Source organism: Oncorhynchus mykiss, chromosome 17 (assembly GCF_013265735.2).
Source record: "Oncorhynchus mykiss isolate Arlee chromosome 17, USDA_OmykA_1.1, whole genome shotgun sequence".
In the NCBI taxonomy this organism is placed as follows: Eukaryota; Metazoa; Chordata; class Actinopteri; order Salmoniformes; family Salmonidae; genus Oncorhynchus; species Oncorhynchus mykiss.
In genome coordinates this window covers 20,896,493-20,917,697 of record NC_048581.1, presented here as the reverse complement: position 1 = coordinate 20,917,697, position 21,205 = coordinate 20,896,493, and the positions used below count along the sequence as shown (strand labels likewise).

The 21,205-nt window shown below is 44.6% G+C and overlaps 2 protein-coding genes across 4 annotated transcripts in view; one reads left to right on the top strand and one right to left on the bottom strand.

Annotated features, from left to right (window-relative positions):
- The window catches only part of LOC110487277 (paralemmin-1), a 30,242-nt gene extending 24,201 nt beyond the window's left edge, over nucleotides 1–6,041 (bottom strand). For 2 of the 3 annotated variants that reach the window (XR_005036865.1, XM_036949321.1), the window contains exon 1: nucleotides 5,492–5,904. The gene's annotated coding sequence lies outside the window, so the exon portion shown is untranslated. The other variant, XM_036949322.1, reaches the window with a different exon arrangement.
- Nucleotides 6,042–9,099: 3,058 nt separating this feature from the next.
- LOC118940354 (phospholipid phosphatase-related protein type 5-like) overlaps nucleotides 9,100–21,205 on the top strand; it is a 52,711-nt gene continuing 40,605 nt past the window's right edge. Inside the window, exons 1-2 of the mRNA XM_036949319.1 lie at nucleotides 9,100–9,738; nucleotides 13,853–13,969. Of these exons, the coding sequence (XP_036805214.1) occupies nucleotides 13,898–13,969 (72 nt within the window). The 5' untranslated portion in view covers nucleotides 9,100–9,738; nucleotides 13,853–13,897. The remainder of the gene's footprint in view (nucleotides 9,739–13,852; nucleotides 13,970–21,205) is intronic.

Genomic DNA, 21,205 nt, shown 5'->3' with positions numbered 1-21,205 from the left:
AGGCGTGGAGGAGGGGTTTGTACTGTGGGGATAGGAGAAAGATAACTTTTTTTTCGGATCACTGTCGGATGATTCTAGACCGTGGAGACACACAAAATGTAAACTGTACCTTTTCCAGGTCACACTACCTTCCCGGACAAAGTCAAGACACTGACAAACAAAGATTCCCACTTACACATACCACAAACACCTTGGGAGCCTCTAAGATCAGGTACAAAAGACTGACATCACACAGACTGATGAGACTGATCACTGGAGTTATGTACTATAGTGTAGAGAGCATGGGATCTCTGCTACAGTACTTCTAATGGTAATAATTAGTCAGTGTCATGTACAGGAACTGTTATGTTGTGCAAGTGAGCAGAACTGAACCGGCGAGAAGGAATGAAAGAGAGAAACAGACAACGATAGAGGAATTGGAAGAAACAGACAACGATAGAGGAATCGGAAGAAACAGACAACGATAGAGGAATTGAAAGAGAGAAAGAGACAGTAAAATAGAAACAAAGAGGTAGAGAAAGAGGCATATATAGAAACAGAAAGAGAGAAAGACATTTAAAGAGGGGAACATTGTATTAGAGAGAAACGGAGAGAAAGAGGGGTAGCGTAGTCACTGCAGGGCAGTGTGTGAGGCATTGAGGAATTTCCCTCCAGCAGACTAGTCATCCATCACCCAGGGAAGAGAGAGATCTCATCACTCCATCTCTCCCTTCACCATGATTTATCTCTCTGTTTTTATCTCCCTCGGTCTTGCCAGCGTGACACTCGCTCTCTTCAGCAGGATAGCAGAGAAAAATCCAACTGATGTGGTTACGCTTACTTCACAGTTTCATCTTTCTTTTGCACCCCTCCTCTCTCCCCCAACAATCTCACACACACCAATATATTTCACACACACACACACATATACATATACATATACACATATACATATACATATACACATATATATATATATATACACACACACACACACAGTATACATACAGTATCTACACTGCTCAAAAAAATAAAGGGAACACTAAAATAACACATCCTAGATCTGAATGAATGAAATATTCTTATTAAATACTTTTTTCTTTACATAGTTGAATGTGCTGACAACAATCACACAAATTATCAATGGGAAATCAAATTTATCAACCCATGGAGGTCTGGATTTGGAGTCACACTCAAAATTAAAGTGGAAAACCACACTACAGGCTGATCCAACTTTGATGTAATGTCCTTAAAACAAGTCAAAATGAGGCTCATTAGTGTGTGTGGCCTCCACGTGCCTGTATGACCTCCCTACAACGCCTGGGCATGCTCCTGATGAGGTGGCGGATGGTCTCCTGAGGGATCTCCTCCCAGACAATGCCACAGATGTCCCAAGTTTTGAGGAAGTGTACAATTGTCATGCTGACTGCAGGAAAGTCCCCCAGAGCTGTTGTCAGATAAATTAACAGAAAATTATCTACCATAAACTGCCTCCGTTGTTTTAGAGAATTTGGCAGTACGTCCAACCAGCCTCAGAACACCAGACCCCAGCACAAGGTGCCATTCACGTGGTACATACACGACGCCATACACGTGGTCTGCGGTTGTGAGGCTGGTTGGACGTACTGCCAAATTCTCTAAAACAACGTTGGAGGCAGTTTATGGTAGAGAAATTAACAGAAAATTCTGACAACAGCTCTGAGGGACTTTCCTGCAGTCAGCAGGACAATTGTACACTTCCTCAAAACTTGGGACATCTGTGGCATTGTGTTGTGTGACAACTGCACAATTTAGTGGCCTTTTATTGTCCCCCAGCACAAGGTGTAATGATCATGCTGTTTAATCAGCTTCTTCATATGCCACACCTGTCAGGTGGATGGATTATCTTGGCAAAGGAGAAATGCTCATTAACAGGGATGGAGAAAAAAATTTGCACAAAATGTGAGAAATAATATTTTTGTGCGTATTGAACATTTCTGAAACTTTTATTTCAGCTTATGAAACATGGGACCAACACTTTAGATGTTGAATTTGCATGCACACCCACACACACACACACTCAGTGGACAGTTTATTAGGTACACACATCTAGTACCGTGTCGGACCCACTCCAGAACAGATTATTCTTCCAGGCATGGAAATGTTACTTAATTGGTATCAAAGGACCTAACGTGTGCCAGGAACACCTTCCCCACACCATTACACTACCGCTACCACCTGTACCTCTGACACCAGTCAGGGTGGGGCCATGGACTCATGCTGCTTATGCCAAATCCTGACTGCCATCAGCATGACGCATCAGAAACCAGGATTCGTCAGATCAGGAATTGTTTTTCAACTCAGTTGTCCATTGTTGATGATCGTGTGCCCACTGGAGCCACTTTGTCTTGTTTTTAGCTAATAGGAGTGGAACCCGGTGTGTGTCATCTGCTGCAATAGTCAAATCCGTGACAAGCACTGACGAGTTCCGAGATGCCGTTCTGCTCCGTTATTTGCCCGTTTGTGGCCCGTCTGTTAGCTTACACGATTCTTACCATTCTCATTCGACCTCTCATCAATGACCTGTTTTCGCCCACAGGACTGCCGTTGAATGAATGTTTTTTTCACACCATTCTCTGTAAACCCTAGACACTGCTATGTGTGAAAATCCCAGGAGGCTGGAACTGGTGCACTGGCACCAGCAATCATACCACACTCAGTCGCTTAAGTGACTTGTTTTGCCCATTTTAACGTTCAATTCGGAAAGTAACTGAATGCCTCGATGACCGTCTGCCTGCGTATATAACGAGCCATGGCCACGTGACTCAGTAGTTGTAGGAGCGAACCAATTTCATGAACGTGGTGGTGTGCCTAATAATATATAAAACAAATATGTAAATAACTTACTTAATCTAATAGTGCACTGCGTTACATTTTACACAAACCAACCACACACACAGGCATCAGAGAGAAAGACTTCAGTCAAAGGCGAACACAGATGGTTTAAAGCAGAACGACCAGTTCGATGTCTCTGAACCCTGTCTGGTTTAGGTTCACTCAGCCTGGTCTCATAGACTAGACGCAACATAGTAAATGTAAATCTGAGACACCTCAAATTAGTATGATATGTTACGTTTGGTATGGCTACATAAGACAGATGGTTACTCAAGGTAAAAATTAAGAGAGGGTCTATAACGTGAACGTCTAGCAACCCAAACGGTGAGTGTTTGAATCTCATCACGGACAACTTTAGCATTTTAGAAACTTTTTACCTACTTACTACTGTTTAGCCTTAAACCCTAACCCCTAGCCTATCTAACGTTAGCCAGGTAGCTAACATTAGCCACAACAAATTGGAATTATTAACATATGTTTAGCAAATTCGTAACATATTTTATTTATTTGTATTTCATTTCACCTTTATTTAACCCGGTAGGCCAGTTGAGAACAAGTTAATTTACAACTGCAAACTGGCCAACTGGCCAAGAAAGCAAAGCAGTGCAACAAAAACATCACAGAGTTACACATCAACAAACGTACAATCAATAACACAATAGAAAAATCAATGTACAGTGTGTGCAAATGTAGAAGAGTAGGGAGGTAGGCAATAAATAGGCCATGGAAGTGCAATAATTACAATTTAGCATTAACACTGGAGTGATAGATGTGCAGATGATGATGTGCAAGTATAGATACTGGGGTGCAAAAGAGCAAGAGGATAAGTAACAATATGGGGATGAGGTAGTTGGGTGTGCCATTTACAGATTGGCTATGTACAGGTACAGTGATCGGTAAGCTGCTCTGACAGCTGATGCTTAAAGTTGGAGAGGGAGATATAAGACTCCAGCTTCAGTGAGTCATTGGCAGCAGAAAACTGGAAGGAAAGGCGGCCAAAGTAAGTGTTGGCTTTGGGGATGACCAGTGAAATATACCTGCTGGAGCGCGTACTACTGTTGCTATGCTGACCAGTGAGCTGAAAAATGGCGGGGCTTTACCTAGCAAAGACTTATAGATGATGACATTAAACATATACACCATACGAAACATCTGAATAAGTGAAGTATTTCAAATTTACATCCAAAATAATACAAAATGCTCTGAGACCAGGCAGGTTCACTAGATACCAAACGGAAGAAAAACGGATGAAACAGGGAGTAACTACCTGAATTTGTCCATTAAGAAACATTTGTTTTTCGATTTTCTGTTGCAAAACAGAAAGCTACAATGTGCAGTAATGAATATGCCCCTGGTTATAGGGACTTAAAGAGTGAACTGAACACCATACTACTTCCTAGAAACAAAATGAGTCAAAGGTTCAATTATGTTCACGACACCCTCGGGCTAGCACACACACAGTTAGGGCCTAGGGGGTTCAGCGAAGGAAGACTTTAAAGAGTACGTCCCTCGAGACCTGTTGGGAGTCTCCCCTGTAACCTGGGGTCCCTCCCCCCACATGCATATGTCTCTGTTTGCTAGCTAAGCAGATCTATGTGCTGTTGGTTTTAGATGACTCAGGTTAAAGCCCCTGGCTTCTTCTCTCAGAATGAGACCAGGCTTGGTCTACATAATGATGTCACCTCAGCAGTTTACAATGCAGCAGAGTGAATGAGCAACTCTGTGCATTGAACATCACATAGGCAAGAAGATATGGACATTACACACAGTCCATGTGTCTCAGCACATTAGTAGGAACATACCGTATGTGTTCACATATTACGCAAGTCAGTTCCTACATCTAACGGTCCCTTGCATTTACGCAGGACACATAATCAGTGTGAGCCAAGGGATTCTGTTGGATGGGTAATAGTTTAGCATGTCGGCTATGTTGTTGTGTGTACAATATTGGTGGTGTGTGTAGGTGGTGCAACAGCAGCTAGGCACTATCACCATGCTCTATTAGTCTCCGCGATAGAAAGCTGGCCCAATTTGTTCCGTCATCCCAGAACGCATTCATTAACTAGGTTATAATGAGCTACATTTACCCGTCCCTTTGAGGTATATTACATTCTCTGTATTTAAATACTCCATTCAAGTGTATCATGATTTCTGAATGTACCCTCTAGAAATGTGGGAGATCTGTGAAATAACTCGAATTGATATGGAAAAGCTCGACATCATTTTGGCAACATTATATAACCTTTCCTTCCAAATGTGTTTTTTCTTCCCTATGAGGCCTCTTTGTGACTATCCACACTCACTGTCAAGTTCATTTCTAAGCTGATGAATGAATATATCAACAAATAAGATGGGACCAAATGTAACTATGATTCTATAATTATTCGGTGAATCTGTGGCTTAATGGTTTACAGAGGTCATGCACGTTGCAAATCATCCGCTTGCAGCCAGGCCTGTCGTTGCGCGCGCACACGGATCACATTTGTAGCACGAGTTGGCACGAGTTCAAAAGGTGTCAACCCAAGGACGTTTACTAACTTTCTGCAGTCAGGAAAACTGTCAAATTCAGTAGAAAACAAAAGCAAAGTAACTTTGAAATCGAAAGGTGTTGCCTAATAATATTATTGCAGACACTTACCTGTTTGTTCCAACGTGGCCACTCGGCGTTGTCGGTGGTTAGAAATTAAATATTTAAAAACGAAAGCAAGAAAAACACTGACGTGGTTTAACAAGAGTTTTGCAATAAAGAAATATACCGCAGGGGAAAGCCTCCTGTCGCTCCTCTACTTAGGAATTGTTTTTTAAAAAAGGCAGGAAATCCACCTATGAAAAACAAACACCTGAGCGTTTTATCCGCTTGTGAAACGCCAAACGTCACATCAGTGCAGCAGACACACGAAAACGTAAAACTTAAAACGTCTATTAGGTTTTTAAAATAGACATGGGAGTACAGCAAAATCCCTTTCAGAGAAATATGTTTGTCACTCCCTGCCTCCCAACCCGAGTCGGTGCGTGTCCAAAATGCACGGGAGCTCAGAAGCAACGTTCTGTTACAGTTACCTGACTCATGTTCCGTGTTGTGCTGTGCTGGGTGGCCAACCCTCTTTTCAGAGAGCAGCACAGGGATAGTTGCGTGTTGTTCGTATGTACCAACTGTAGGTAGTGAGAAGTGGACTTTCCATTCCACAGGAGCAACCATAGACATTGAAACCAGGGAGCAACAGGTAACACAACTGACAATAGTTTATTATGTGACGTGAAATGGAGAATGGGCAATGTGAACATCACAAAAGTTATCGACAAAACAAAGAGTAATAGCATCTAGAAGGGAGCAGTAGTAGCCTGATCCATCCCGGTATCCTCCTATGTTCTCATTCTACAAGCGTGATATTGGAATATAGGCTAAATGCACCCAGAGCAACAGTGGCATTACTATTTTAACGTCTGGAGATGTGGGCAATATTCTCGTTCCCGTAAATTACAGATTACTTATATATATTTCATTGCTCCATATTCCGATCTGAATAATTATGTCCAAACTAACTCCCAAGCTATTTAAACATAATATCCTTGACTGTAATCCATCAAATGGACTCTCACAAACACACACATGGGCACAATAACACGTACCCTGAATCGCCCTAGTTTTGATTCTTGAATAAAAAGGAAACCGTAGGAGTTCTTCACATTGAGAGCCAAACACTGTATTAGTCATGTCCCTTCCAACAATGTGTGTGCGCACGTACGCGCATTGCATGTGTGCCTGCATACATGCCCCCACGTGTGCGTGCACAAAGCAAGAGAGTGTATGTTAGTCGTTGTCTCATGCTCTACTTTCGTCTCTACAGTGTACCTGTCTATTGAGGTTGCTACTGTCCCTGATTTGCCCTTGTATTCCACTTTTACTCCTTTGACTCGTATTAAAACTACATTCATATGCATGCCTTTGACTCTTATTAAAACTACATTCATATGCATGACTTTGACTCTTATTAAAACTACATTCATATGCATGACTTTGACTCGTATTAAAACTACATTCATATGCATGACTTTGACTCTTATTAAAACTACATTCATATGCATGACTTTGACTCTTATTAAAACTATGTTAATATGCATGACTTGGCATCTGTGCTTGAGCTCACACATTATCATAATGGCTCTCAGACAGGTAAAAAATGATGCATAATAATATCTTACATCACATGATTGAAAAACGCATATCTGCAAAGTAGTGAGAAAGTATTTAATGTTATTTGTCCTTTGAGAGTGGCCCGTTAGAGACTGCAGTAAAGATATGAATAACTACTGTTACTCTCTTGGCCAGGTGGTGTATTGTTGAAACCTCTTCCTTTAGACCTCATTAAAATCGTCTGGGGTTGATGCAGTACAGTCCCAGCCAATGTCCCTCTCCCCCATACTGCGTGTGGGTGTACGTGTGTACATGTGTGCGTGCCTCAATGAATGTCACTCCTTATCATGGGAATGGGATGCTGTGTTTCCATGGGAACTACACACACAAAAAAATCTTGATGCTTTTAACAGTCAGTCACAAGGAAACTAACTCTCTCCCTTTGCCAGGTCTATGCACTGGACATATTGTATTGAAGGCGTGTTTACATGATATATCCTATCCACCCTCTCCAACAGGCTTATTGAAATGCAGGCCTCAAGTTGTCATCCTTCCCCTCCAATCAGGGACTGATTCAGACCCGGGGGACACCGGGTGAGTGACTCTTTGGACCAATCAGTGACATTACCAATCAATTAACTACCAGGGAGAAATGATAACCAGCCCCACCACAGACCTGAATGCCTTGCTTTTCATACCCCTGGTCTGTAGCTATGTGGAATATTCAATAGTTGTTCATTATGGTAAACTAGTACAGTATGTACAGAACTGTTTGTGGAGTAACAGGCACATCCAGCAGCATGATGCAAGTCATACCACATCCAGGCTGGAGCAGCAGCCCCCAACATGCATGAATACACAGCCCACGTACAGTACATACTGCCTTGGGGAGTCATGCACACACACACACACACACACACACACACACACACACACACACACACACACACACACACACACACACACACACACACACACACATACACAGTCTTGTACAGGTAACCTTGTGGGGACACACAATTCAGTCCTGTTCAAAATCCTATTCACAATAACCCATGTTCTCACTGTAATCTTAACAAAAAAAAACTTAACCCTAAACCTAACCCTAGCTCCTAACCCTAACCTAGTTCTAACCCTAACACTAATTCTAACCTTAACCCTAAACCACCTAGAAACAGCATTTGACCTCGTGGGGACCAACAAAATATCCCCAGTTGGGGATATTTTTGTTAGTTTACTATTCTTGTGGGGAAACACACACACACACACACACACACACACACACACACACACCGCCTGAGGCTGCTGGTGCCTGGCACTTGAAGGCCCATGACCCATATAGGGCCTGGTGCACAGGTGTGTGTGTTTGTGCGTGTGTGCGCGCGCGTGTGTGTGTGTGTCTGAAATGCCCCACTTTTCCACTTGGTGACGCATCATTAATCCCGTCATTCTGAGGCACTCACCTGAGCCCGCGCGTTTATACACACACACACACACACACACACACACACACACACACACACACAAACACACACTCGCAGCCATGGGCTTAGCTTTCTAAAGGTATGCTGCCTGCCCCTACAATCATAGAAAACAACTACAAACCATCTACAACCTTAAAGGGTTCTTCGGCTGTCCTCATTGGTGAACCCTTTGTAAAACCCCTTTTGGTTCCTGGTAAAAACACTTTTGGTTCCAAGAAGAACCCCTTTGGGTTCTATGTAGAACCCTTTCCACGTTGGGCTCTACATGGAACCCAAAAGAGTTGTACCTAGAACCAAAAAGGGTTCTCCTATGTGGACAGCTGAAGAACCCTTTTCTCTAAGAGTGTAGACTAGCCTATCATTCAGCTGTTATTCCTATACCGCTGACACACATACACACACTATCTCTCTCTCTCTCTCTCTCTCTCTCTCTCTCTCTCTCTCTCTCTCTCTCTCTCTCACACTCATTCTCTCCCTCTCCCTCTCCCTCTCTCTCTCTCACACTCATTCTCTCCCTCTCCCTCTCCCTCTCTCTCTCTCACTCATTCTCTCCCTCTCTCACACTCATTCTCTCCCTCTCCCTCTCCCTCTCTCTCTCTCACTCATTCTCTCCCTCTCCCTCTCTACTCCGCTGCCTGCGTTCTCTCTTCTCCCGCGGTCTCATGCTCTCATTCCTTCGTCTTCCGACTCTTTCACTCTCACTCTCCCTCACTCTCTCTCATCTCCTCTCTCTTCTCCACTCTCTTGCCTTCGCTTACTCTAATTATATCTCTCACTCCTCGCATCCTCCACTCTCTCTCTCTCCCAGCCTCTCTAGTTCTTTCTCTCTCTATTGAACCCCTCAAGCCGTACGGATTCATTAATTAGCTTTGTCCGTCCATGGAAGATTAGCAAAGTAGCGTAGCGACTGCATGTTGCCCAGTGCATATAGATAGACTGTGTTGCTTGTGCTTTACTGTGAATCTATACACACACACACATTAACACACACTCTAGCAGACAAACACACTATCTCTCTCTCTCTCTCTCTCTCTCTTTCATTCTGTCTCTGTAGCGTTGGCTTACTAGAGAAAGCAGCAGTGAAAGTGCAGGCGGTCTACTTTGACTGAAGACTCGGAGCAGATAAAACAAACACAGACAGAAGACAGCAGGATGGGAGCCTTCAGCGAGTTGTAAAATACTCCACTTCTTCTCTGTCAAAGGCAGAGGCTGTGGCTACTGTCTAGCAACACTTCATCACCACTACTTCTCTGCACAGAATCTGTGGTAAGACCAGATTTTATTCATGGCATTATTTTTCTTTGATAAAAGACAGTATTATTAGAAGTGTGTTTTTGCCACACACATTATACTGTAGACGCTGTTATAGTGTGTGTGTGTGTGTGTGTGTGTGTCTGTGTGTGTGTGTGTGTGTGTGTGTGTGTGTGTGTGTGTGTGTGTGTGTGTGTGTGTGTGTGTGAGAGAGAGAGAGAAAGCCATAGATAGGATGATGAGTGCAGTAGCAGAGATATCTCAGTCTCCGTCTTTCCTGACCCACATTGATGAACCTGTAGTGCTACATGCAGAGCTGTATTAATGTCTTACTCCCCTTGCGCCACACACACACACACACACACGCACACACACGCACACACACGCACACACACATCTGCTGGATTGTCAGGGAGAAAGAGTAGCGTATCAGTCGTGTGTGTGGGTGAGTGTGTGTAATTGTGTGGGACTGTGTGTCGCTGTATGTGGGATTGTGTGTAGCTGTTGGTAGGTAGTGAGAGAGGAGGTGTGTGGTAGTGTGTGAGGCAGGGTTTTGGGGTGTCATGACAATACTGCAGTGGTATGAGATGGAACACAGATGATGACAGAGACACAGAGAGATTATGTATTGAGAGAGAGAGCGAGACAGAGAGAGATGAAGAGAAAAAAGGAGGGATGACTGAGCTGGGTGAAGAGAGAGAAAGAGAGATGGACGGAGTGGGGTGAAGAGAGCGAAGGAGAGATGGACTGAGTGGGGTGAAGAGAGAGAAGGAGAGGTGGACTGAGTGGGGTGAAGAGAGAGAAGGAGAGGTGGACCGAGTCGGGCGAAGAGAGAGAACGAGAGATGGACTGAGTGGGGTGAAGAGAGTGAAGGAGAGATGGACTGAGTGGGTTGAAGAGAGAGAAGGAGAGATGGACTGAGTGGGGTGAAGAGAGAGAGAGAGATGAACTGAGTGGGATGAAGAGAGAGAAAGAGAGATGGACTGAGTGGGGTGAAGAGAGAGAAGGAGAGATGGACAGAGTGGGGTGAAGAGAGAGAAGGAGAGAAGGACTGAGTGGGGTGAAGAGAGAGAAGGAGAGATGGGCTGAGTGGGGTGAGGAGAGAGAAGGAGAGATAGGCTGAGTGGGGTGAGGAGAGAGAAGGAGAGTATCTGGAGCATCCGCATTTGTGGGTTCGATTACAGGCTCAAAATGGCCAGAAACAAAGAACTTTCTTCTGAGACTCATCAGTCTCTTCTTGTTCTGAGAAATGAAGGCTATTCAATGCGAGAAATTGCCAAGAAACTGAAGATCTCGTACAACGCTGTATACTACTCCCTTCACAGAACAGCGCAAACTGGCTCTAACCAGAATAGAAAGAGGAGTGTGAGGCCCCGGTGCACAACTGAGCAAGAGGACAAGTACATTAGAGTGTCTAGTATGAGAAATCGATGCCTCACAAGTCCTCAACTGGCATCTTCATTAAATAGTACCCGCAAAACACCAGACTCAATGTCAACAGTGAAGAGGCGACTCCGGGATGCTGTCCTAGGCAGAGTTGCAAAGAAAAAGCCATATCTCAGATTGGCCAATAAAAATAAAATATTAAGATGGGCAAAAGGACACAGAGACTGGACAGAGGAACTCTGCCTAGAAGGCCAGCATCCCGGAGTCGCCTCTTCACTGACATTGAGACTGGTGTTTTGTGGGTACTATTTAATGAAGCTGACAGTTGAGGACTTGTGAGGCGTCTGTTTCTCAAACTAGACACTCTAATGTACTTGTCCTCTTGCTCAGCTGTGCACCGGGGCCTCCCACTCCTCTTTCTATTCTGGTTAGCGGTAGTGCGCTGTTCTGTGAAGGGAGTAGTACACAGCGTTGTACGAGATCTTCAGTATCTTGGCAATTTCTTGCATGGAATAGCCTTAATTTCTCAGAATAAGAATAGACTGACGAGTTTCAGAAGAACGTTCATTGTTTCTTGCCATTTTGAGCCTGTAATCGAACCCACAAATGCTGATGCTCCAGATACTCATCTAGTCTAAAGAAGGCCAGTTTTATTGCTTCTTTAATGAGAACAATAGTTTTCAGCTGTGCTAACATAATTGCAAAAGGGTTTTCTAATGATCAATTAGCTTTTTAAAATGATCAACTTGGATTAGCTAACACAACGTGCCATTGGAACACAAGTGTGATAGTTGCTGATAATGGGCCTCTGTACGCCTATGTAGATATTCCATTAAAATCTGTTGTTTCCAGCTACAGTAGTCATTTACAACATTAACCATGTCTACACTGTATTTCAGATCAATTTGATGTTATTTTAATTTCTAAGTGACCCCACATTTTTTGAACGGTAGTGTATCTCAATTCAGGATTCTGTTCAGAAAGGCATGAGATCAGGGCTGCGTCCCCAATGGCACCCCGTTCCCTAAGTAGTGCACTATGTAGGGAATAGGGTGCCACTTGGGACATAAGCGAGGAAAGGGTGACCCGAAGGAGGCTTTCTAAGAAGAGTATACAGAAGGGACTAAGGGCTGTCAATCAAACCTTGGGACTGCTTTTCAAGTAAAGAAATGCATTATTCTCGCTCTGTATCGGAATTCATACTTGGGGTTTATGCACTACCCAGAATAATATTGACTGTGTGAATCAAACACTTCAACTGCAAATCAACTCAGACAGGCTTTTTTTGCTGCTACGTGGTGAGAAATGTACTGTTGACTTTGATGGAACAGTATCCATAGTCCTTGGAGCCTACAGTTCTTTCCCCATGCGGGTATCTGCTTGTGGGTAGGTGGAAGGAAGCCTTCTTATCTTATGCCACTTTCTTTGCCAAATGCCTTTCTTTAATATATGTTCTCTTATCTTTTGCTGTCCTGTGGGGGGAATCCCTGAGTTGACTTCAATTTGGGATTGTTGTTGTTCAATGTTTTCTCTTCCCTCTTTCAATCATCTTTTTTTAACCTTCTCTCCCTGTCGCTCTTATGTATATCCTATTTCCATGCTGTGTTTGACTGACTGTGTCTGAAAACTGTATCTGACTGACTGTGTCTGACTGACTGTGTCTGACTGACCGTATCTGACTGGCTGTGTCTGACTGACTGTATCTGACTGACTGTGTCTGACTGACTGTGTCTGACTGACTGTATCTGACTGACTGTGTCTGACTGACTGTGTCTGACTGACCGTATCTGACTGACTGTGTCTGAAAACTGCATCTGACTGTGTTTGACTGACTGTGTCTGACTGACTGGCTGTGTCTGAAAACTGTATGACTGACTGACTGTGTCTGACTGACTGTGTCTGAAAACTGTATCTGACTGACTGTGTCTGAAAACTGTATCTGACTGACTGTGTCTGACTGACTGTGTCTGACTGACCGTATCTGACTGGCTGTGTCTGACTGACTGTATCTGACTGACTGTGTCTGACTGACTGTGTCTGACTGACTGTATCTGACTGACTGTGTCTGACTGACTGTGTCTGACTGACCGTATCTGACTGACTGTGTCTGAAAACTGCATCTGACTGTGTTTGACTGACTGTGTCTGACTGACTGGCTGTGTCTGAAAACTGTATGACTGACTGACTGTGTCTGACTGACTGTGTCTGAAAACTGTATCTGACTGACTGTGTCTGACTGACTGACTGTGTCTGAAAACTGTATCTGACTGACTGTGTCTGAAAACTGTATCTGACTGACTGTGTCTGACTGACTGTCTGAAAACTGTATCTGACTGTGTTTGACTGACTGTGTCTGACTGACTGGCTGTGTCTGAAAACTGTATGACTGACTGACTGTGTCTGACTGACTGTGTCTGAAAACTGTATCTGACTGATTGTGTCTGACTGACTGACTGTGTCTGAAAACTGTATCTGACTGACTGTGTCTGAAAACTGTATCTGACTGACTGTGTCTGACTGACTGTATCTGAAAACTGTATCTGACTGACTGTCCCTGCGTCCCAAATGGAACCATATTTCGTGTGTGTGTGTGTGTGTGTGTCCGTGTGCGTGTGCTTGTGTGTGTGTGTGATAAAAACATTTTTTTTAAATAACTCAAAATGGTTCCGTAATGGACTGAACTGGAGCAATTTGGCACAGCAATACTTTTCTGGTGCTGTTGCTAAAGGTTATGATTCTACAGGTGCATCAGTCCAGCTAACAGAAGAGGAACTGGGAAGAAGGAACAATGAGGAATATAGGGGACAGAGACCTACAGAAGACCAGCACCTACATCGTACCCTGCTTCCTGTTAGTGGAGGTGAGTGGGCAGCATAGTGACCAATCATTTGTATGATATGGTGAAAGAAAAAGGATACATTCCAATATTTCAATCACCCTTTCTCTTGTCCCCTTTCAACACACAATAAATCCAATCCTATATATTGGAACATGGCTTCAGTGCAGAGACCTCTTTGTTCATTGCTCTGTCTGTACTTCCTCCTCTCCTCTCCTCTGCTCCTCTCCCTCCTCTCCCTCTGCTCCTCTCATCCCCCCTCTCCACTCCCTTCTTCTCCTCTCCTCTCCTCTCCTCTCCTCTCCTCTCCTCTCCTCTCCTCTCCTCTCCTCTCCTCTCCTCTCCTCTCCTCTCCTCCTCTCCCTCCTCTCCTCTCCTCCGCTCCTCTCCTCTCCCTCCTCTCCCTCTGCTCCTCTCATCCCCCCTCTCCTTTCCCTTCTTCTCTTCTCCTTTCCTCTCCTCTCCTCTGATCCCCCTCTCCCTCCTCTCCTCACATCCCCCCTCTTCCTCCTCTCCTCCTCTCCCTCCTTTCCTCTCCTCTCATCCCCCCCTCCATCCTCCGTTCCCCTCCCTCCTCTTATCCCCCCTCTCCTCTCCCTTCTTCTTCTCCTCGCCTCTCCTCCCTCCTCTACCCCCTCTCATTCTCAGGTCCCTCTGTATTCTATAAACCCTCACATGCATTTCCTAATTAAACGGCCTAATTAACACAAGGAAATGCAATTAGCCCGCTCAGCCGCTAGCACTCTACGCTATTGCTAATGCTGTGCCCACTGCCCATAGAGCCTGCAACAAGGGCTAGCGTAGTGGGTTAGCAGAGTTAGCAGTTCTAGCATTATCATGAGGTAAGAGGGGGATTTTTGCCATTAGCTTTACAGTATATCTAACACGTTACTGAGACCGTGCACCAGCTGTGCACGCGGAGCCTGTGGGCAGAGCTAGCGTAGCAAGTTTATAGAGTTTTAGCATTATCATAGGGTTCTAAGTTGATTTTAGTATTAGCTATACAGTGGACTATATATTTCATGGGGTTTTAATATCAGGGCTAACATTAGTAGCTACAGTTTAGGGTAAGAGGTTGTTTTGAGTTTAGCCACAAGACAACTGTATATATCCCGTGGGGTGTTATGACAGTTGGAGTGGACAAATGTGTTTTTGTTCAACTGCAGTGAGAGAAACTGTAGGGCTATCGAGTTAGACAGTAAGCATGGTTAACCTCTTTACAGTGTAGAATTCAGTTTAGGTATCAGATGTAACTAGCCACTGTATATCTCATGTGTAGCACATGGGGATGTGTGAAATGTACTCCGCAACCTAAAATATCCTCACTTGCTGTAACAAATTGTACATTTTCGGTGGCGCTGACTGGTAAGACGCTCCGGGAGTGCCGTCACGTGTGCAAGCAAAGCAGAGGTCCTGGGTTCGAGCCTTGGTGTGAGCCAAATCAGGAGAACACGGTACTCGCTAAGCAAGCGGCGTGATGTCCGTCAAACCTCTGTTATGACAGTTGAATGTGTTTTTGTTCAAATCAGAGACATTGTAGGGCTAGCAGTTAGTCATGGTACCACATAGGGTTAATGGTTGGGATCGATGTAGATATATCCCAGGGTGTCCGGAGAGTTGGAGAGTGGACTTCATAATGTGTTTTTGTTCAAATCAGAGACATTGTAGGGCTAGCAGTTAGTCATGGTACCACATAGGGTTAATGGTTGGGATCGATGTAGCTATATCCCAGGGTGTCCGGAGAGTTGGAGAGTGGACTTCATAATGTGTTTTTGTTCAAGTCAGAGACATTGTAGGGCTAGCAGTTAGTCATGGTACCACATAGGGTTAATGGTTGGGATCGATGTAGCTATATCCCAGGGTGTCCGGAGAGTTGGAGAGTGGACTTCATAATGTGTTTTTGTTCAAGTCAGAGACATTGTAGGGCTAGCAGTTAGTCATGGTACCACATAGGGTTAATGGTTGGGATCGATGTAGCTATATCCCAGGGTGTCCGGAGAGTTGGAGAGTGGACTTCATAATGTGTTTTTGTTCAAGTCAGAGACATTGTAGGGCTAGCAGTTAGTCATGGTACCACATAGGGTTAATGGTTGGGATCGATGTAGCTATATCCCAGGGTGTCCGGAGAGTTGGAGAGTGGACTTCATAATGTGTTTTTGTTCAAATCAGAGACATTGTAGGGCTAGCAGTTAGTCATGGTACCACATAGGGTTAATGGTTGGGATCGATGTAGCTATATCCCAGGGTGTCCGGAGAGTTGGAGAGTGGACTTCATAATGTGTTTTTGTTCAAATCAGAGACATTGTAGGGCTAGCAGTTAGTCATGGTACCACATAGGGTTAATGGTTGGGATCGATGTAGCTATATCCCAGGGTGTCCGGAGAGTTGGAGAGTGGACTTCATAATGTGTTTTTGTTCAAATCAGAGACATTGTATGTAGGGCTAGCAGTTAGTCATGGTACCACATAGGGTTAATGGTTGGGATCGATGTAGCTATATCTCAGGGTGTCCGGAGAGTTGGAGAGTGGACTTCATAATGTGTTTTTGTTCAAATCAGAGACATTGTAGGGCTAGCAGTTAGTCATGGTACCACATAGGGTTAATGGTTGGGATCGATGTAGCTATATCCCAGGGTGTCCGGAGAGTTGGAGAGTGGACTTCATAATGTGTTTTTGTACAGACGCAGACTGTCGGAGAAACAGCAGTAAACAAAAATGCAGTTTGCAGCGTATTAGCGGTTGAGTCCGAATTTGAGCTCAGTCACTAGACATGCAGGCTACGTTCCCGAATGGCACCCTATTCCCTATAGGGCCCACAGTGCTCTGGTCAAAAGTAGTGCACTATGTAGGAAATATGGCGGCATTTGGGACGCAGGGCCAGCATACCCCAATGGGGTGTCGTGAGAGCTGGAGTTTAATGTGTGTTTGTACCACTGTAGTCGGAGAAAACAGTAGTACATCTCTGGGGCATTCGCCTCCTACACACATTATACCATTCTCTACCCGACACACTCAGTTTGTGTCCCAAATGGCACCCTATTCCCTTTATAGCGCACTACTTTTGACCTGAGCCTCCTTTCACCTCCTTTAGCCCTCCTTTCTTCAAACATACTCCTCCACTCTTACAACCAAGCCATCCAGCTATTTTTACACTCCTCCAAAACACTCATCCCTCTCTCCAACACTCCTCCAGGGTCCCCTCTCCTCTCTTTCTCCATCCCTCCTCTCCTTCTTCTCTCCTCCTCTCATCCCTCTCTCCAACACTCCTCCAGGGTCCCCTCTCCTCTCTTTCTCCATCCCTCCTCTCCTTCTTCTCTCCTCCTCTCATCCCTCTCTCCAACACTCCTCCAGGGTCCCCTCTCCTCTCTTTCTCCATCCCTCCTCTCCTTCTTCTCTCCTCCTCTCGTCCGTCGGTGGAAGGGAGTGAGAGAGTAAACGCCTTGCTACTGTACAGCACCCCAGAGGGCATCCAGTCTTCTGTTGTTACATTAGCATCTCATTACACTCTATTCTCTAAAACAAACGGGCTGACATTCTCCTTTTTTACGCCTCTCTTCTCTTCATCTCTTATTCTGTCTTTCTCTCTCGCTCTCTCTGGCTTGCTTTCTCTCTCTCTCTCTCTCTCTCTCTCGCTCTCTCTCATTCTCTGTCTCTCTCTTTCTCTGTCTCTCTCTTTCTCTGGGCATTTTTTCGTATTTTCCAACCATTTCCATCTTTCTCTATCCTAGAACGTGCAAACATTTCTTATCAGTCCCGTTAATAAACAAGGGATTACACAGGATCTCCCCCTTCCCATCCTTTTGACTGGGATGAGAACTTCAGAATGGAAAATGGAAGCTAAGCTGCTCCATCTCTATCTCTTCTAACCTCTCCTCCTTCCAGGCAGAATAATCCTGGTGTGAAAAGACACGCACACACACACTCACACACATAGACACACTGAAATGCACATGCACATGCACGGACGCACAGACACACTCTCTCTCGTTCTTTCTCTTCTCTCCTGGTCCAGCAGTGTGTAACATGGTAGATGTGCTGTAGGGGCACAAAGGGGCACAAAGTGTCTGCTCTCAAGGCTAACTGGCTCCTTCACTTCAAAGACTGAAGCGCATAAAGAGTCGTTTTGATGTACTGTAACTGATTTTGCTCCGGGCTTCAGTGGAAGAGGAAGGAAGTGGCAATTGGAAGGTCATACTATATGGAAATACAGGGGCAATCAGCAATTGGTACATCCATTTTTGTTTTCTTTTTCATTCATAATATTCCCATTGATTCTTGAAGAGTCTAACTTTTTAATGAAATACCTCATGAGTTTAGTTCAACTGTCGTACCCGACAACTGTCAAATGATTTGGCATCTTTTCTTGTAAACTACATTCATTAGTTTACTAAATGAATGGCTGATGAGAAAACTGACAAGCGTTTTGTATTCAGATCGCCCCATAGAGAACTCATCTGAGACATTCCCTATGGGCCCTGGTCGAAGGTAGCACACTCTTCTGTATAGGGAATAGGGTGCCATTTGTCCCTCCAACCAGCATTGTCGTATTTATGCTACATAGCTGCAGCATAGAAACACACAAACCACAGTCAACAGAAACGGCAGTAGGATGTTGGTTCTGTATAGATAAGAGGTGGACACCTGTCCATGTTTCCAGTTTCCAGAATAGGCATTGGTTGCGTAAGGTTGTGTATCAAGTCCGCCTGTATGCACTCACACACACACACACACACACACAGACACACACACCTCATTCAAATCCATCTCTTTCTGGCTGTCAAGAAAGAGTTAGTAGCCCACTCACACTAGATGGTCTAGAGTCTCTCTCGGAGGAGTATGGGGGAGGAAAAGAGGACTTTAAGACAGTCATGAAGAAAAGGAGGAGTGGTTCTATGAATAGCACCTGCAGTGATGATCTAACGGATGCAGCCCGAAGCACTCGTTAGCTCCCACCTGTTTGTTAATATGAGAGAGATAGGGAGACGGAGAGAGAGCAGGAAGGGTTTAGGAGATGGGGGAAGAGGGGTGGGGGGTAGTGAGAGAAGGGTGGGAGAGAGAGAAGGAGCAAGAGGGAAGGGTTTAGGAGATGGGGGAAGAGGGGGGGGGGGGGTAGTGAGAGAAGGGTGGGAGAGAGAGAAGGAGCAAGAGGGAGGGAGAGACAGAGGAGAGGCGCGAGAGAAAGAGAGATAGAGACTTCACAATACCAGAAATACACATACATTATTGCACCCATCTAACAGAAGGTATTGGTTATCACTGGTTACGTGTACTGAGTAAATGCAAGGGACTGTTAGTTGTAGGAACTGACTTGCGTAATATGTGAACACATACGGTATGTTCCTACTAATGTGCTGAGACACATGGACTGTGTGTAATGTCCATATCTTCTTCCCTATGTGATGTTCAATGCAGAGTTGCTCATCTACTGTGCTGCATTGTAAACCATGTTTAACACAATGTTGCTGAGTTTCCCCTAAGAGTAAATTACTGAGGTGATGTCATTATGTAGACCAAGCCTTGTCTCATTCTATCAGGAATAGGGAGAGAGGAGGGGGGGTTAGAGAGAGAGACAGGAGAGAGAGAGAAACAAATGGCAGATGGTTTGTTGAAGAATGCATAAACCTAAGAAAGATATTGAGAAACCTGTCCATCCAAAAAAAACAATGTACTGAGCAAATGTTCAATGGCTTTTTACCAAATTACCATACGACAGACCATGTATACATCTACACACCCCAATGTACTAACAAACAAAACAAAACAAAGGCAAAGTCTTCTCATGCTTTGTTGATTTCTATTTGGCATGAGGGCCTGCTATACAAATGGATGGAGAGCGGTGTTGGGGGAAAAACATACAACAATATGAAAGTACACAAACAGGTGTGTGGTTAGAATTGGCAAAAAACACACCCATTTCTTTCCACAGGGCCGTGGGGTAAGACAGTGGTGCAGCTTGAGCCCCAACCTCTTCAACATATACACATGGGGCGGCAGGTAGCCTAGTGGTTAGAGCATTGGACTAGTAACTGAAAGGTTGCAAGATCAAATCCCCGAGCTGACAAGGTAAAAATCTGTCGCTCTGCCCCTGAACAAGGCAGTTAACCCACTGTTCCTAATTTATTCTTAACTGACTTGCCTTTATTTAAATAAAGGTTAAATAAAAAAATACACTATACTGTATATACAGAAGTATGTAGACACCCCTTCAAATTAGTGGTTTTGGCTATTTCAGCCACACCCGTTTCTGACAAGTGTATAAAATCTATCACACCGCCATAGACATGGCATTAGAATGGTCTTACTGGAGAGCTCAGTGACTTTCAACGTGGCACCGTCATAGGATGCCACCTTTCCAACAAGTCAGTTCGTCAAATTTCTGCCCTGCCAGAGCTGCCCTAGTCAAGTGCTGTTATTGTAAAGTGGAAACGTCTAGAAGCAACAACGGCTCAGGCGCAAAGTAGTAGGCCACACAAGCTCACAGAACGGGACCGCTGAAGCGCGTAGCTCATAAAAATCATCTGTCCTCAGTTGCAATACTCACTACCGAGTTCCAAACTGCCTCTGGAAGTAACATCATTACAATAACTGTTCGTCGAGAGCTTCATGAAATGGGTTTCCATGGTCAAGCAGCCACACACAAGCCTAAGATCACCATGAGCAATGCCAAGCGTCAGCTGGAGTGGTGTAAAAGTAGCCTCCATTGGACTCTGGAGTGATGAATAACGCTTCAACATCTGGCAATCCGACAGACGAATCTGGGTTTGGCAGATGCCAGGAGAACGCTACCTGCCCCAATGCATAGTGCCAACTGTAAAGTTTGGTGGAGGAGGAATAATGGTCTGGGGCTGTTTTTCATGTTTCGGGCTAGGCCCCTTAGTTCCAGTGAAGGAAAATCTTAACGTTACAGCATACAATTACATTCTAGACGAGTATGTGCTTCCAACTGTGTGGCAACAATTTAGGGAAGCCCCTTTCTTGTTTCAGCATGACAATGCCCCTGTGCACAAAGTGAGGTCCATACAGAAATGGTTTGTTGAGATCGGTGTGGAAGAACTTGACTGGCCTGCACCAGATGCCTGACCTCAACCCCATCAAACACCTTTGGGATGAATTGGAACACCGACTGCGAGTCAGGCCTAATCGCTCAACATCAGTGCCTGACCTCACTAATGCTCTTGTGGCTGAATGGAAGCAAGTCCCCACAGCAATGTTCCAACATCTAGTGGAAAGCCTTCCCAGAAGAGTGGAGGCTGTTATAGCA